Below are 16,433 nucleotides of genomic sequence, written 5' to 3'. Positions count from 1 at the left end.
GGGAAATTGACATCTGCGTCGGTCTTAAACTAGCAAAGACACTTGCGTTGGGCTTTGCGCTGCGCCGGGTGCAAGATAGGGCCCAAAATATCTGCATATTTTGTCTGAACGGCGATTCATGGCTCAGGTTGAACAGCAGTCACCTACCAATTGGAAGGTTGGTGGTTCCCTGGCCCTGCAGTCCCATGGCGAAGTATCCTTGGGCAAGACACTGAACACCGTATTGCTCCTGATGCTGCGCCATTGACATATGAAAGTTCATCTGATGAGCAGGTGGCAGGATGTATGGTAGCCTTTGCCACCAGTGAATGAATGCGTGTGTGAATGGTGCCTGAAGTGTGTAAAGCGCTTTGAGTGCTCGTTAAGACTAGAAAAGGGCTCTGTAAATACAGTCTGTTTACATATCTCAGTATTTTCCACAAAGTGGGCTAAATGTTCAGTTGTAAGTCAAAGCCCCATATGAGATGTCACAAGCAATTTGTACATTACATGTCATTTAGCTGACGCGTTTATCCAAAGCGACTTCCTATTAAATGCTTTCAACCCTGAAGGTACAAACTCCAGACAGCAAGAAGTAAGTGTAAGTACATTAGCTTTAAATAAGCCAAACATTAAAGTGTGACTGTAAATTGATGGGGGTTGTTTTAATCCGAAGCGCAGTCGGAACAGATGTGTTTTTAGCCTGTGGTGGAAGATGTGTAGGCTTTTGGCCGTCCTGATGTCAATGGGGAGCTCATTCCACCATTTTTGAGCCAGGACAGCCAACAGCTGGGATTTTGTTGGGTGATTAGTTGTCCTTCTCTGTGAGGGGGCAGCAAGCAGGTTGACGGATGCAGAGCAGAGTGGACAGGCTGGGGGTTAAGGTTTGACCATGTCTTGGATGTAAGCTGGGCCTGATCACAGTTTTATTAAAACAGACTGATCAAAATAAAATGCCAAGACAGGGTTTCCTTCCCTGTTTGAAAAAAGCAGCTATAACAGCTGCAACACATATACATGAAAATGTACCTAAAATAAATAGCCTATATTAAACAATAACAGGCCTATCTCTGAGAATGGTCCTTCAGCTGTTTACAACAACAATAACTGAGTTTTTGGAGCTAAAATATTCACAAAAATGTCTGAAAGAACCTAGAAGGACTGCCTGTGGTAATTCAATACCACCAACAGTGTGGCTGTTAAGATTGAGGTGAGTGGAGGGCAACAAGGAGCTGCTGAACAAAAGCTTCAGTGTGCGAGAAGAGGCAGTCATAAGCCGGCCTGGCACTGCAGCCAAAAAGCTGCTTCTGGCCTTTACAAGTGGCCAGGGCCAACATGGGCCACCACTGCCAACAACTCAGCCACTCCACACTTCATGAATAAGGAGAACAGCGAGATGAAGAAAGCATCACACAAAAGGATCCTTCACTCGACACGCTCTCAGAGTCATAAATAGGGTAGAGTCACATTTATCTTGCAATCTCAACAGATATGCTTCAGCGATTATAGCTAGTCTATGATGAAACATGCAGGACCGCTGTAAACATTTCTTCAAGGCTGAAAGGGAATGGAGAACTCATATGCACTGAAGGCTGATGGGTACCAGAGGGAGGCTGTGGTTTTGTGCAAACTGTGGGTAAAATGCATGCGATAAAAATGTCAGCTTGAATAAGGTAAGCTAAGAGCTGACAAGAACAGCAGGGTCAAGGAGACGCAGTTTGATCCAGGTCAAAGTCTCGGCCCAGTGTGTGAAGAGGGAAGATGAGGAGCTCTGGTTACAGAAGAACCAAACCCCTCAAACTCAGAGTTATGATGGTGGGGGTTGTGGTGGGTTTAGTGAAGATGCCTATCATTGTTGGTCAGAGCTGTGGCTACTTGTTTGGATGGGATGAGGTCATGAATCTGTCACTAAACTGAACCATTATACAGAAATGTGATCAGAGGAGAATTGGCTGTGACTTACTGAAAAATACACACCAGCCGTTCTGCTCTGAGTCAGACTGCACCAATATATGACCCGGAGCCCAGTTTAACACTGGATAATAATATTCAGCAGTCTGAGTGAGTGCAAACTGTCATAAAAATCAAATAGCCAGTAGTTACAATGAAGAAAATACAGAATTGGATACTTCTGTGAGTACACTTACATGTAGTACACTGTAGGGATAAACAGATTATCGCAGCTGGCACCGTTTTTTGGCAGTTTGCAGATTATCTGTGTTGACATTTTATTTGCCTGATAATCAATAAAGTGAATTAATTAAAAAGTGTTCTACTTTGGCTCGGCTACAGCTCTGTGTCTGTCCCTCTGCTTCAGTTTCACTCCCCACTGAGTCTGACTTAATGTCTTAATGTCCCCCCCCCCACAACACTATCGGTTACTGGGTATTATGTTCAAAGTCTCTAATTTCATAAATACTTGCTTAAAGCATTTAAACAAAATTTTGTGTTAGTGTATATAACATTCCAAAATCTTAATTTTGATTTAAAGATTTTCATATTCACTGTAAATGCATATTGGTTCCAAATATCGTTATCAGTTTCATTAACTTCTAATAATCTGTATTGGCCCTGATAAAACAGATTGGTCAATCACTAGTGCACTCTGTACATTATGTACTCCTTGTGTAATGCGTCAATTTCAACAGGGTACCCAAGGCTGTTATGCACTGAGCGGAAATTACTCTTCTTCGGTTTAATGGTAAATTGCAGTGGGGCGGAGCGTTACTGCCACCTATTATCGCCCGACATAATATATACCGGCTTGTTTTCTTATTATCTGACTGCAGTATAATGGTACTAATCGGAAAAAAAAACATGTATAAATTACATTTGTATAGTTCGGTTTCCACCGTTTCAATCGCTATGGCTGCAGCTACCTCCCCCGCCATATTCACCTTTTTCTTTTTTTTTTTTTAAAAAAGATACATTTTTTAATATTTAACAACAAAAACAAAACCGACAAAAAACACTTGAACAAGAACAACCCCCCTCTCCCACCCCCACCCACCGTGGTCTCGAGGAAAAGAATGAAAAAACTAAAACAGAAACCACACCTTGCCTAGTCCCTCTCCTCTAGTTCTTGTGATGCTGAGGTCATTAGGACTGATACCTGTGCTGCTGCACCTTTCTATAGGTCTTTAGTCGATGACTTGACTTTGTTAATCCTTGCTGTGGAGAGCACCAGCATAACTATGTCTAGAAAATACCACACAACCACTGTTTTATACAAAGCGAGTGGGGGGGAGCCAGCGTTGAGCTATAATTTTCTTGGTCACTGTTGAGCCAGCTAACCAAACTTTCTTTTGTCTCCCAAGCAGGTGTAATTTAGAGTAGTCATTAAGTAACAAAACAAATCGGGTCAGTAGGAATTCATATTCACAATTTGACACTACGTGCCGTAGCTTCCGCTACGTAGCTAAGATGGTGAAGGCAAGTAGAGTGTAGAGTTCAGTTCAGATAGCTTTAGTATCCCTCAATGGGAAATTTAAAAGGAGAATTCCAGCCGATATTTTACCTGAATCTTGATTGCTATATATCTCTGAGTACTCTCGATAGGAAAAAAAAGTCATCTTTACTTCTGCTTTCTCACCCGTCGGTAAACAGCAGTGTGCAGATCGGAGCTTAGCGTGTGAAGAGTGAAGAAGGTGTTCACAAAGGAAGAAGCTTGGAGTAAGAACAACGTGTGTTGATCTACTGTGGAAAAGAAATGGTTTGCGTTTCTTTGTTTACCATTTCCTGCAACAACTGAATTCCAACGGGGCTTCAGCGCGAGACTACAGCTAGCCTTCAGGAACACTATTACTGTGCAAGCCACAGGCATCATTTGGACCGTTTCCATGTAGTTACAAAGTCACTTTTATGGTCATAACCACTACAGTGCTCAATTACCTATTTTTCAGTGGGAAATAAACTTCAAGTTTTCTTTGCAAAGGCATGACCTGTCCTCTGGAGGACATAGCCAGACCACCAGCGCTCTGTGGATTGTTGTCAGCAGCGGCAGGCAACGGGAGAGAAAGCAGAAGCGAGGAGGCTGGTCGGGCCTGCTAGCCCGGCTAACTCACCGGTAACACGCCGGTAGGTGACAGTACAAACTTTGAATTTAAAACGGTTTCTTCACAATGTCTGAGTTGAAAATGCATCTTGTTGTCATGTAAGGGCCCTCTTCATGTTGCACAGACATTTGAATTGCATTTGTGTCTGTATAGAGGCACAAAGGCACTCTTTATAAGATGCCCCGACAACTACCTATTTAGCTAACTGGGAGCTCTGGACGTAGCTGCAGCAACTCCAGTTTGCTAGCACTGATTTTGCTCGTTTTTTCCCCTATTGACAGTACACTGAGATATCGATCAAGATTCAGGTAAAAATCGGCCGGAATTCTCCTTTAATCTTCAGTTGGCGGTACAACATTTTTATTTTTTTATTGTAGGTTTACTGCTGAATCTTGCAGATAGATAACAGGTTATGCTGTATAGTTAGTTCAATTGTTCAAACTACAATTTTTAGTAAGGCTGTTTCAGAATTAGAATTGTCTAATCTATAAGTCAAATCTTTATCTCCAGTTCGGACAGATACTTTAAGTATGCAACCCAGACTAAACTTCTATACCAGCCTATGTGTTAGAGAAAAAAAATTATAATCACGATTATTTTGGTCAATATGATGATTATTTAACACAATTGCTCATTGACTTTTGGAAAGATGTTGTATTTATTGATCTACAAAAACAGTTAAACAGTTGGACAGCAAAAACCCCTAGAACTGTAAAATTCCCCTTAATACTTTTCCCATTTGAACTTTTTTTCCATTCAGAACAAAACAAAAAGAGTTTATCTGCAAAATAATTGTTTTTCTCAATTACTCTGTTTTTGTGATCATTAGGAACCAAAATCATAATCACGATTAATTGCACAGACCTACTATGTGTCAAGTCTAGCGTTTATCCTTTACTCTAGTGCTTTTTTCCCCTGATATTTAATTATCATAAGTGATGTGAAAACATCAGATTTCAACCTTTGAAATCATTGAAAAACAGTCTTCCAAATTAGAATTCAGTGATAACCAGAGGTTGTGGAGCACCTCTCCTGCATGGCTAACAGCACTGTCAGCAAAGGGGACATCCCACTGTTGGACAACAGCAGAGAAAGCGCTGCTAGAGATTGCTCTGATAAAAGAGAAGGTCAGCTGAGCTCACTGGCATTCAGCACCAGACCTGAGAGTTTCCGACAGCGGAAAACCAAGGTGAAGAAACAGGGCGTGCATTGCACACTGCTCTGCCCTCCTTTTCCATCACTATTTCCATTACAGTTGGGTTGTCCAGTCCATTTTTAAACAAGACTACCTTTGAAAAACTGCTAGTATATGGGTTTGTTCAGTGTATAAAAACTTTCAACACAAGGTTTGAATTGGAGGCACCTCAGTTGATGATTTGACTCATGGATGTTTACTTGGCAGTCCTAATTTTTAAGATCAGATGTCATTACAATTAAGTTTTAGGACATTTTAAGGACATCAATTAGTTAAATACAAATATTATAAGGACACAGCAGAAGACTGTCAAAGGAGCTATTGTACAGAAAGTGAATTGGACTTGTTATATGCCCAGTGTGCTGCCGAGGGCTCACTTAACTGCTATATAGGTCTTTTGCATCACTCAGAAATGCAGTGTCTATTGTCAACCAATGGGCGGAATGGAGGCTCCTTGCCATTACATAGTTTCATTAAAATTCTCCATGCAAGCGTATTGCACAGGGATAAATAAAGAAACAACTCACTGTCACTCACTGCAGCAAGGCACCGGAGGAAGATCACTCTCACTGAGCAAGCCCGCCAAGCCGAAACCCGCTGGCTCACTGCTCGGCTTGCACAGCAGCCAACACACTTCCTTTAAAGGAAATTTCCAGCAGCTGTGTAAACCATGGGGGTTTATTCAAAGGCACTTACCACTGCATACAAGAGGCTGGTGGAGGGGAAGCAGGAAAAGTTTGGCTTGTGAGAGTGAGCCCACGTTAGGTTAATTCATTTGATAGGGCTTCCAAGACACTGGGCTAATAATGTGCCGGTGAAATGAAAAGTGGCCTGTTCGTTTGTGAAGGGGAAATTCTGCATGTTCGACATTATCGCTTGAAAGCAGTCATCTTCTCTTCACCACTCTGTGTTTATGAATGGGACTTTCCCCTTAAAAGGGTTAGGAGACAGTAAAAGTTTAACAAGTCTAGAGCATGACAAAAGTGTTGCACTTATATCTGTTGGCAGAGCCATCAATTTCCTCCTGTCTGTCAGATTTTGTCTCCTTCTCCAAAAAGCCCCTCTTGTTAATGTGAGGGTGCTCTTTCCAAAAGGGATACAACAGAGCTCATTCAACTCTCTGTCAACCAGGACAACACACAATGAGCTCTTCAAGGTCAGTTCCTGCCAATGTGCAAATCACTGCCAAATATTGACTTTGACCAACAAATGGCACTGGCCCACTTTGACTTGTCTGCTAACAATAGCTATCCCCCCACTACATATACATTCAAAAATATATACTGGGTTATAAACAGGGTCCCAAATGTGGCTCTCCCACCACGGGTCAGACATTTCATTCCCATTGAATTTTCCAAAAACAAAATTGTACTTTCTCTTTCATTTATCTAGATATTTTACTGATAAAGAGGGTGTGGGGGGGGGGAGAAGTCATACGAGTGCTAACGGTAAAAGTTCAGTTCAGATTCTGTTGTTGTTTGCACTAATAACTGTTCTCAAGTTGCAGTGCTTTACTTGGATTTTTAGTTTCGTAATTGTTTATTTGGAACTGATCATCGGAATCCTCAAGATCCGCCTGCTGGTTCCCGGTCAGCTACAACAGCAAAGAGAGAGAGTTCTGCACAAGACAGGGACGATGTATGGCATGGCTCTACCGTTGTAGGGTATGTGAATGGAAACACATTGGAACCAGTTAACGTATCACCCAAAAGCCCGTATTTTGTATTTTCAATTTCACAGCATAAGAGATACTTTTCAGTCTTTTTATTCTCAGTCTAGGATTGTTTCTCTTTGCCAATTGCACTACTTTCTGTTTTAAAATAAGTGAAATATGCCCATAATGAAAACACCAAAAAAAATGTATTCATTCCTGGAGTGTTCATACTTTTCCACCATATTTATTCTCCTTTTAATGTCTTGTAATGTCTGATGAAGTAAGCACTAAAATATAGTGAAAACAAGGGCAGGGCATGCTCTACATGAACAAAGTCAGAAGGGAGGAGGGTAATCTCACTGCCATGGAGACTGGGTTCTTTAGCCCTGGAGGCAGGTAAGGGTTGTGAACTCGGAGGGGGGGACAGGATGCGACGTCACGCAGGCATTCAGAGCAGCTTCCTGCTCAGGTACCTCTGGATAACATGCAGCGGAGAAGGGAAGGGCTGTTTGGCTGCGTCGCCCGTTAAACCAGCTGCTCAGGCTTTGACTTTGGCTGCGTGAATGGAATGACAGGAAAACCTCCTCCCACCACGCAATCCAAGAGACACAACCGCACACACGCAGCAGTAGTGGGCTGCCCGAACTGCTGAATGGCATATTTTTGTTTGAAATATGGTTTGCCAGACTCTTGTTTTACGTGCAACTTATCCTCCTCAACTGAAACCGTCTCTAATGCGTTTGGGCGGCCAGCTGCTATCGCTTTCAGCTGGGACGTTTCTGTGAAACTCAATACTGCTTGACACATGAGCATGTACAGTAGGAGCTACAAGTTCTAACACGGACACAGATTTACTGTATGCAGATGTATTACCATCTTTTAAGAGCTTCACACTTGAATAAGCAAACTGATTGAGGAACCGTAACCCTCGTAGCAGCGTTTGTTAATATCTGATGAATGCCTGATTGTGTCAAAGACTGAGGTGAAACAAGGGTGCAAAAGAGTGTGACAAGAGGATTACTCACCCACAACCATGAGTGTGAACTCAAAACCTCTCTTCACAGATTTTCTGTAAACTTGGTTGGGAAGATTTGCAAAGCCCACATAGCCCTCCAGGTTCTTCTGTAGCTGTGGACCAAAAATAAACACCCCATTAATTTGAGCCGCAGGTGTGTCTACATACAAATGACTCAATTCTAAAAATGGGGAAGAAAGCTAAGAAGAATTGCAATTGGCTAACACTTAATATGTTTAAATGCACATAATATTCTGGTTTTTGCCCTTATTGCTAAAAAGACGATTTTCCAACTAAGCTGTTTACATGGCTAATGAAAGTGAATATTCCACTAATATTCCCGTTTACATGTAGTTTTCCACTGGTGGGGAACTTGTTGGACCGCCTCCTTCTTTAAATCTTTCAACCAGCTTCTTGAAAAGGTTGTCGCGATGTTTGCTCATATCAACAACCGGTTGGTATCCAAGTCTTTCATAATGTTTAAAAGTAGCTGTGTTTATTGTTCGGCCATGCATCTCTACCGCAGCCTTGCAAACTGTTGGCTGGATGGTTTGTGTACAACAACCATAGCAACGCACAGAGCTGACAGTAAGCCGTAAACAGGCTGTAAACTGCTGTAAAAACCATGATTGAGTTGGATATTCCAAGTGTGCTGTGTACATGTCCAAAGAATGCCTCTAAAACCTGAATAATGCTGACAAATCCCATGTGTCTTAATTGGAAATTCGTAATATAAATTTGTCATATCCAAACGGAATGTGCTGTTTACAACCTGTATCAAATTCTGAATATTGTCATATTCTGAATAACAGTGGAATATTGGTGTGCATGTAAACATACTCAGAGAACTTTTTATGAGCCAACTTAACTACAATCTATATGGCCCAGAGGCCCTGCAGACTAATGAGAAATAAGTAGAGTACTTACAGCTGGGTGTGGGTTGTCAAGATGACAAAAAAAAATGATATGGGAAGGCAGCGGTCCATGAGGCAGGTCCATGAGGCAGGAAAAAAACAGAGAAAAGAACCGGAGAAAGAAATTAGTAAAAAGGACACAACTATTATCAGGGAATATCAATCTAGCTCATTGAGTTACTGTAGAACAATGGAAACACTTAAAAAAGAAAGGCTAGGTTAAAATAACAGTAGCACAGTAAACACAGATGTAGGCTACTATGAATCTGGAGAACAGGTCTCAGTCTTTATTTGCCAGTTAACAACCATGAAATGACAATATAGGGCGTTTCTTAAATATTATAGCAGCAACTATAGAGGCTCAATAATTAAATGATATGTTGATACATTCTGTTTTGCAAGGACAGAAGTTAGTTAGTTTACGTGTGTTAAACTTCCACTAGCTGTTTATAACCGAGGCAAGCCACCATCACTGTATTCATGACCACCTCTACTAACATCAAAAGATATTTATACACATTTATACATGAAAGCAGTTGTACCTCATTGGGTTGCTTAAAAAATACCAAAAATTGAGAGGGGATGATCATTCATTGGCATGCATAGACATTAGCAACCAGTAATAATGGATCACAACTAGAGGTTTCTTAGATTCAATGGGTCACAAGCCCAAAACGTTGTTACCCAGACCCTTGGCTCCCAAAGAGGGGTCCTTGAGGGGGTTTCTAGGGTGTCCCCAGCAAAAAAGGGAATACTTAATTTTCACTCTAATTCCATCCATAAGTTACCCAATGACAGTATGTATGACTATTTTGGGCCTGGGTCTCATACACTTTCTATTATAAAACATCTAAAAACAAAAATCCTAGAAGATGGGGTCCCTGGAACAACAACTTATAAAATGGGGGTCCATCGTCTAATTTGTGTCATTTTAAGGGTCCTTGATGTAAAATAAAAAAAAAAAAAGTTTGGAAGTCTGACACTGTGGGTTCCCTCTAAGACAAAATCGAGACAACGGTGTGCAAAACTGGTATTGGCGTAAGAAAACCTAATATGAGCCACGCTCTTGCTGCAATTTCAGAAAAGGATGTATGTTGTTCCAGTTGGGATATTTTAGAAGCAAAAGGTCCAATCACTAACAATAATGGGTGGGACAAAATATCGATACAGCAATATATCGTTGTCCTTCTTCTTGCAATACAATAATTGATACGCTGGCGCAAAATATTGATATTTCAATGACTAAAATAAGACGTTCTAAATAGATTTCCCTGCTCCCAGGGTTGCTACTTCATGGCTCAACACATGAATGAGTGAAACTTGAACATAAGTTAACTTAGCCAAAGAGGATTTCAACGGGATGACGGACAGCAATTTGAGGAAAATAACTGATGCCCTGCCACGTAGGCTATATGTCCAAAGTATAGACCCATAGTTGCTCCATAGTTCTGTAATTTTAATTTACAGACTGAAAAACTTGTGCTGCAGAATTGTGCCGTTTTCTAACAGTTTGGACTAGCAGTAAAACAGCACTTGACCTTTTCACAGGCAATTTGTATTCAATTGTGATGTATCATTATAGGATTGTCTAACAATATATACTGATTATCGCAGAACTGCTGTATCGTGATATTATCAGTATCTTGAGCCATGTGTCGTGTAGAGCTAGGTGATATGGAAAAATCAATATCCGGACATATTTGACCAAAGACATCAATATCGATACTGCGGCGATATTGTATGGTTGACTATTGGTGCTTTGACAAAATATTTACACAATGAGATTTTTGATAAATAACATGGATATAATGACTAAGTGGGTGAAGGAAAATAATACAAAAGCTAGAACAGTTTGGTATGGTCAGAAAATCACATAACTTTACTTTAATGTAGCATTTTAAACCAGGAAAAGACGATACTTTGGTGATATTGCAATATCCAAAATTTGAGACGATATCTAGCCTCATATATCGACATCGATGTAATATAAAATATATTGTTCAGCCCTAGTATCATGTATCGCATCAATTAGCTAATATGTCTGAGGAATAATTACGTACATTTGCAATTACCACATGTGCTGCACCGCCACACTAACCACCGCAGCTACCCAAAATTCTGTTAGAAACCCTTAAAAATACTGTGTAGGACAAGAGTCTGAGTGGAAAGCTTCCAGGAACGTCATTAAACTGTTACCACATCACATTACTACAGTACTCAACAAAGTCAGACCTACAGTAGAGCAACTGTACAATATCATCAAGCCGTTATTTCCCCTGTGTTTATAGGAGCCGTCCCCAGTTAGTGTCAGCATTTAAGAAGAGGCATCCTTCACTTGTCACACTGCAAGAACAGACGCACGCATGCACGTGCGCACACACACGCACACACACACACAAGCACGATCGCACGCACAGACTACTGGCTTACATCCATGGGCCCTCTCCCCACTGCTTCCGGTGTTGGAGACAGTTGACGAACAGCAGAGCAGTCAAACATTCAGCAAATGGCTGCAAACACAACCTCAGCCCTGACGCGAAAGGGATTCGCATAGTACACAAAGGCATTAGGTCAAAACTCCTGGTATATTACACTGAAAAGGATTTCTCTGGTTTACACGGTGTGCTTTCACATAACAGGATGCAAAATACCTTTTCTCAGCTCTACATGCAACGGTGCAAATAACTTGGTACAGAAAATATGTTGTGTAAAGCATATTACCAATAACACGTCATTCAAAATATAGGGCTGGGCGATATGGAGAAACTCAAATATAACAATATTTTTGACAAATTACCTCCATATTGCTCGATATATATATATATTTATTGACTAAGTGGGTAAAGGCAAATAATAGAACGGTTAACCGTCTGGTAAGATCAGAAAATGACATCACTTTACTAGGGGTGGGGGAAAAAAAATTGATACAACATAGTATCGCGATATTTTTCGTGGCAATACTGTATTGATACACAGATGCCGAGTATAGATCTTTTCATATACGTGTTGGTCAGTCTGTCTGCTTGACAATCCCATTTTGCAGCAATAAATTGAAGAGAGATGAACAAACAGAAATGTATCTTTTTAGATAAAACAGATGTTGACAAAATTTTCCTTTGGGGACATCATTTGAAATTTGGAAACATTTGAAGTTGGAAAAAAGGTAATACATTGAAATATATCGCAGAATATTGCAATATGTTTAAAATCGCAATAATATGGTATCATGAGCTAAGTATTGTGATGATACCGTATCGTGAGGCCTCCGGTGATTCCCACCCCTACACTTTACTGTAATGCAGCCTTTAAAACCAGGAAAAGACCATACTTATGTCATATTACGATATCCAAAATCTAAGATGATATCTACCACTCATATGGATATAATATTGATACTGGATAACTGGTACTCAAATGCTGTCAGTGTGTATATTTTTTCGTAAAAAGTATTTTTAATGTAGTCTGAAGTAGGCCATAGCATGGTATTGCGCAATCCAACTTGCCGGCTCTTCACTTCCTGGTCCTGCCTACAACCACAGGAAAAGCAAGAGGGTAAGCTTCGCTTCAGAACTCGTACCTCCTATGGCGCCATTTTGATGCTACAAAGAGATCACCTCCTGTTAGCATTCCATTGACTCCCATTCATTTTGACGCCACTTGACAGCGAATAACTTTACATCTGAAGCGTTTAAAGACTCTATTTGTCCATTGTTTATTTCTAAAGAAACATGACAATGTATAAAAGGCTCCATTACCATGAATCTCACGTTATGGCTCCGTAGCAGACGTTTTTGTAAAAATAGGCTAACGATTGTGTCATAACCAAGTGACTTAATGTCGCATAGTAGAGGAATTACCGTATAGTACAGGAGAAGCTCGCAGGCAGTTTGGACTTACATTAGCCGTTTAGGTTTAATTACTAATGTTAACTAGCATTTTAGTTAGCAATAATTAGCCTGTGCCTATGTTATCTCCTTACATATACCTACACTCTCCTTCTCTGTAAGATTGGGAATGATTGAGATTTCTCTTGGCACAGCTACCAGAAGACTTACAACTTTCAGACAGGTTGCTCACGTCACATTTACGTTGTCTCTCTCAGTTGGAGGCTGCTCAGTAACGCTCAGCGGAAAATCACCGGAAAAGTGCTTCTAATATCCTTCACTGGTCTCCGTCCAGAGACACGGGATCGGTTGGTCCATTCTTATATACTGTCTATGGGGAAATATTTGTTATATGTAAATTGGTATTGCATCAGAGACTCCTTCGCTGCATCTCATGTTGCTTAAATTGCCTCCTCGAGTTCTCCACTTGCCTCCCTTCCTTGCGAGGAAATCATGGGAGAAGAGAGGCAACGAGCAAATGTGTTTTAGAGTGATGAGACTTCCTTTCCTCTGAAGCGTCACATAAATACGTCAGCTGTTTGGGCAGAGTTAGCAACTCCTTCAGCTGCACAACTACCGGGAAGGATGCTCTCGTGTTTCCTCGCCTATAGCTCCTCTTATAGGTCCTCGATGATCCATCTTCAATGCTCGCTCCTCGGCACAGAAATGGCGGCTTTGAGACGGCCTTCACTGAGGAGGAACAGAACAACTACCGGTGCAGTCAAGGACCGAGGAGTCGAGGAGCTATCACATAAGGGCCATGAGATGCAGCCAGTGTGACTCTTCATGGATCACGATGCAATCTTTAGTGCGACATCAGATTCTGGCTGCAATCACGTGTTTGGAAACTCGCACAGTGAAAACAAGAAGACAAATGTTACAGCGGACGATGTTGGATTACCTTCGGTGGTATCCAGCAGTGGCTAAAGTGCTGAGAAAGAAGGACATATAGACCAAATGGGGCAGTCATAAAATATTTTTGGTTAATGCAATTTTAAATGCATGTGTACACACACCCTGACATATGTGACACAAAAAGCGTCAGCTGCAACTGTGCTGCTATAGTGTGATGCTTTGTGGGTAAGGTGCTATAATCTACAGGAGAGATGTCACGAACACTGAGCTAGGTTGCAATTTCTCAGTCAAACTGTAACCACACATGCACAGACTACTTAAATAGTAGGCTGAATTTGGGTCTGTTTGTGCATCAACTTTCAGTTACAGGCAGACATGTCTCTCTATTCATACTTATTGTTTTACTGTCACAGAAACGAAAACTGAGGCAACTTTTTCGAGGTAATTACAGTTGTACTACACAAAGTCAATTTAAAAAGTATGTAGGGGTTTAATACTATTGTCAAAAGGTGGAACAGGTGTCATTCTCTAAAACAGAACCAACATCTGTGTCTTCAGCTTAAGCTCCAGGCCAGTGTCACTGACAAATGAAATCACTGCAACAGTAAGTGACATGCACGGTGCATTTTGCTGTTCTAAACTACAGGAAATGATGCGGCGAGCCTCCAGGAAGCTGGGGTTACAAAGAGGTCCAACTCATCCAGAGTCAGGGCTCTGAGCACTCAAACAGCAGAGAGAGGATACCAATGCTTTCTGACAAAAGCCCTTCCCACGACCTTAGAAGAGCTCAGACATATCGTGCATCATCCCACACTATTATTCTTCCAAGCTGCTCTGTTGATACCACTTGGCTCCATTCACACTGCGTCTGAAAAAAGTCCCAAATTAGATTTTTTTGTCTCACATGGGAAATAAACAGAGTTTCAGAGACGGGAGAGTTCACAGAAAATTCCTGTTTAATGTCTAATGGCAACTTTAAGCTTAGCTGTTTTACATTACAGCCCCAAATTCAACAACAGGGAACTTGAAATCTATGGCAAAATAGATAGCGGAAGGGGAGGGACATTCAGCATGTCAGGCTTTATCCCAGCAATGTACATCCGTTGAGCCAAAATACTGATGTGAGGAATGTTACTTTTCTAGTAGCTAAACTAGTAGGACCAGTTGTGGCTTATTATCAGCCCTGTATAAAGAGTGTAGCCTGAACAAAGCTAGCTGTATGCCAGTGGGCATCATGTCTTACATACATGTATCTGCCAGTAGAACAGGCGCAACATACCACTAAAAAAAATGACATGACACTAAAAGAAGAGGGGAACTATCAGTGCATGTCAGTGAAGTCATATAGTTTTAGTACGTGAAGCATGTTGATTTAAACATTCCCATTCACCTAGAGTTCAGCCAAACTTCAACCCTGAACCAACTGCCCATGTTTCTGTCTGCTGTGCACCTTTAAATCACACGTTATCACTGCGCTGCTTCATGCTAACTCAGTAGCATCACACGCTGCATGCAATATGCATTCTCCCTTCACATGAGCAGTGAATCCCATGACTGCGTGCCATTAACCATGTTTTGATTATTCCACTGGGGTAAAGTGTATTTGTCTATGACATACACAGCCACAAAAAAAAGTGTATATCCTGCTGATATCGATTTCTAATCTGACTTTTATATGCTTAAAATCAACTGTTATGGCAGTCTGCATACTATATGCTAAATAATACATGTTACAAATCCCCACAATATCCATGTTGTCACACAATAAATTATTCATATGATAGGCATCTAGGATACATATTTACAACACGATGCATCCTGATCTGATGTCTCATTTTGTGATTTCAAGAATATAATCACAACCATGAGTCTGTGGTATAAAATCAGATGTGAAGGCTCGCACCAGAGTCTAAATCCATTGAAATCCATTTCAATACACACACTGGAGTATACTGAAGCTGACAGCATTGCATTGACAATTTATTCTCTTTTCGCAAGACTTCATCTGTATTCATAGAAAGATAGCCTAACTAAATTTAGTCAAAGCTACACCAAAGCATAACAAACTAATGTTTACTAACGTAAAATAAAGCCAGAAGAGCGCCGCTTATTGTGCGCCATGGCGGCAACATAATAAGCGCCTGGAAGTACGGTGGCTGCTACGGAAACCAAAACTTACGGGTGTTAAATTTGGAACCGTTGATTGGATTCAAAACCAAATCCAGTCATCTGTTCCAAATTTTTTTTAATTGAATTTTTGAAAACGGTACCAAGTTGGAACCGGTTCTCGACGCCCAATCCTTCCTGTGGTGTGATCCCAGACTTACAAACCTGAAAAAGGCCATCTCACAGAAAGGATAATAATGTATCCTCCATTGATGACTTTGGAAATAATCAGGCTCTATTACACTAACACCTGAACAAACTGAGAGCACCCTCATACACAGCTCTGTCATCACAGACGTCCCACTGGTATTTGACTGCCACGCCATCTGACATTCTCTTTCTGTTTGGCTAAATGCCTGACCTGCCCATCTGTGCTATGTCACTGCCACTATGCAAACAGCACAGACAATATGTCACTTGGCTCTGACTGCGATTGACTACCAACTTTAGTCCCATTATAGTCTTAGATGTGTAATCACTGCATGTACCTGTACTTCCTCTTCTTTTATAAATGGCAAGTTAGACTACAACAACTGTACGGTTGTGTGGCTTTGTAATGGATACAATCAGATTTTTTTAAAGATTCTTTTTTGGGCTTTTTTGACATGACAGATAGGTGAGAAAGGGGAGAGAGAGAGGGGGAAGACATGCAGGAAATCGTCACAGGTCGGATTCGAACCTGCTCTACCCTCTACCGCTGAACCAACCGAGCCACC

General features: G+C 41.1%; 1 protein-coding gene across 2 annotated transcripts in view; it reads right to left on the bottom strand.

Moving 5' to 3' along the window:
* Positions 1–16,433, bottom strand: part of LOC114567832 (septin-7) — a 51,662-nt gene that overhangs the window by 33,829 nt on the left and 1,400 nt on the right. For both annotated transcript variants that reach the window (XM_028596968.1, XM_028596970.1), the window contains exons 2-3: positions 15,997–15,998; positions 7,909–8,011 (exon numbers count right to left, since the gene is read on the bottom strand). In XM_028596968.1, the coding sequence (XP_028452769.1) occupies positions 7,909–8,011; positions 15,997–15,998 (105 nt within the window). The remainder of the gene's footprint in view (positions 1–7,908; positions 8,012–15,996; positions 15,999–16,433) is intronic.

This window comes from Perca flavescens, chromosome 14 (assembly GCF_004354835.1).
Source record: "Perca flavescens isolate YP-PL-M2 chromosome 14, PFLA_1.0, whole genome shotgun sequence".
Lineage (NCBI taxonomy): Eukaryota > Metazoa > Chordata > Actinopteri > Perciformes > Percidae > Perca > Perca flavescens.
This window is presented reverse-complemented; position numbering and strand designations above follow the sequence as displayed.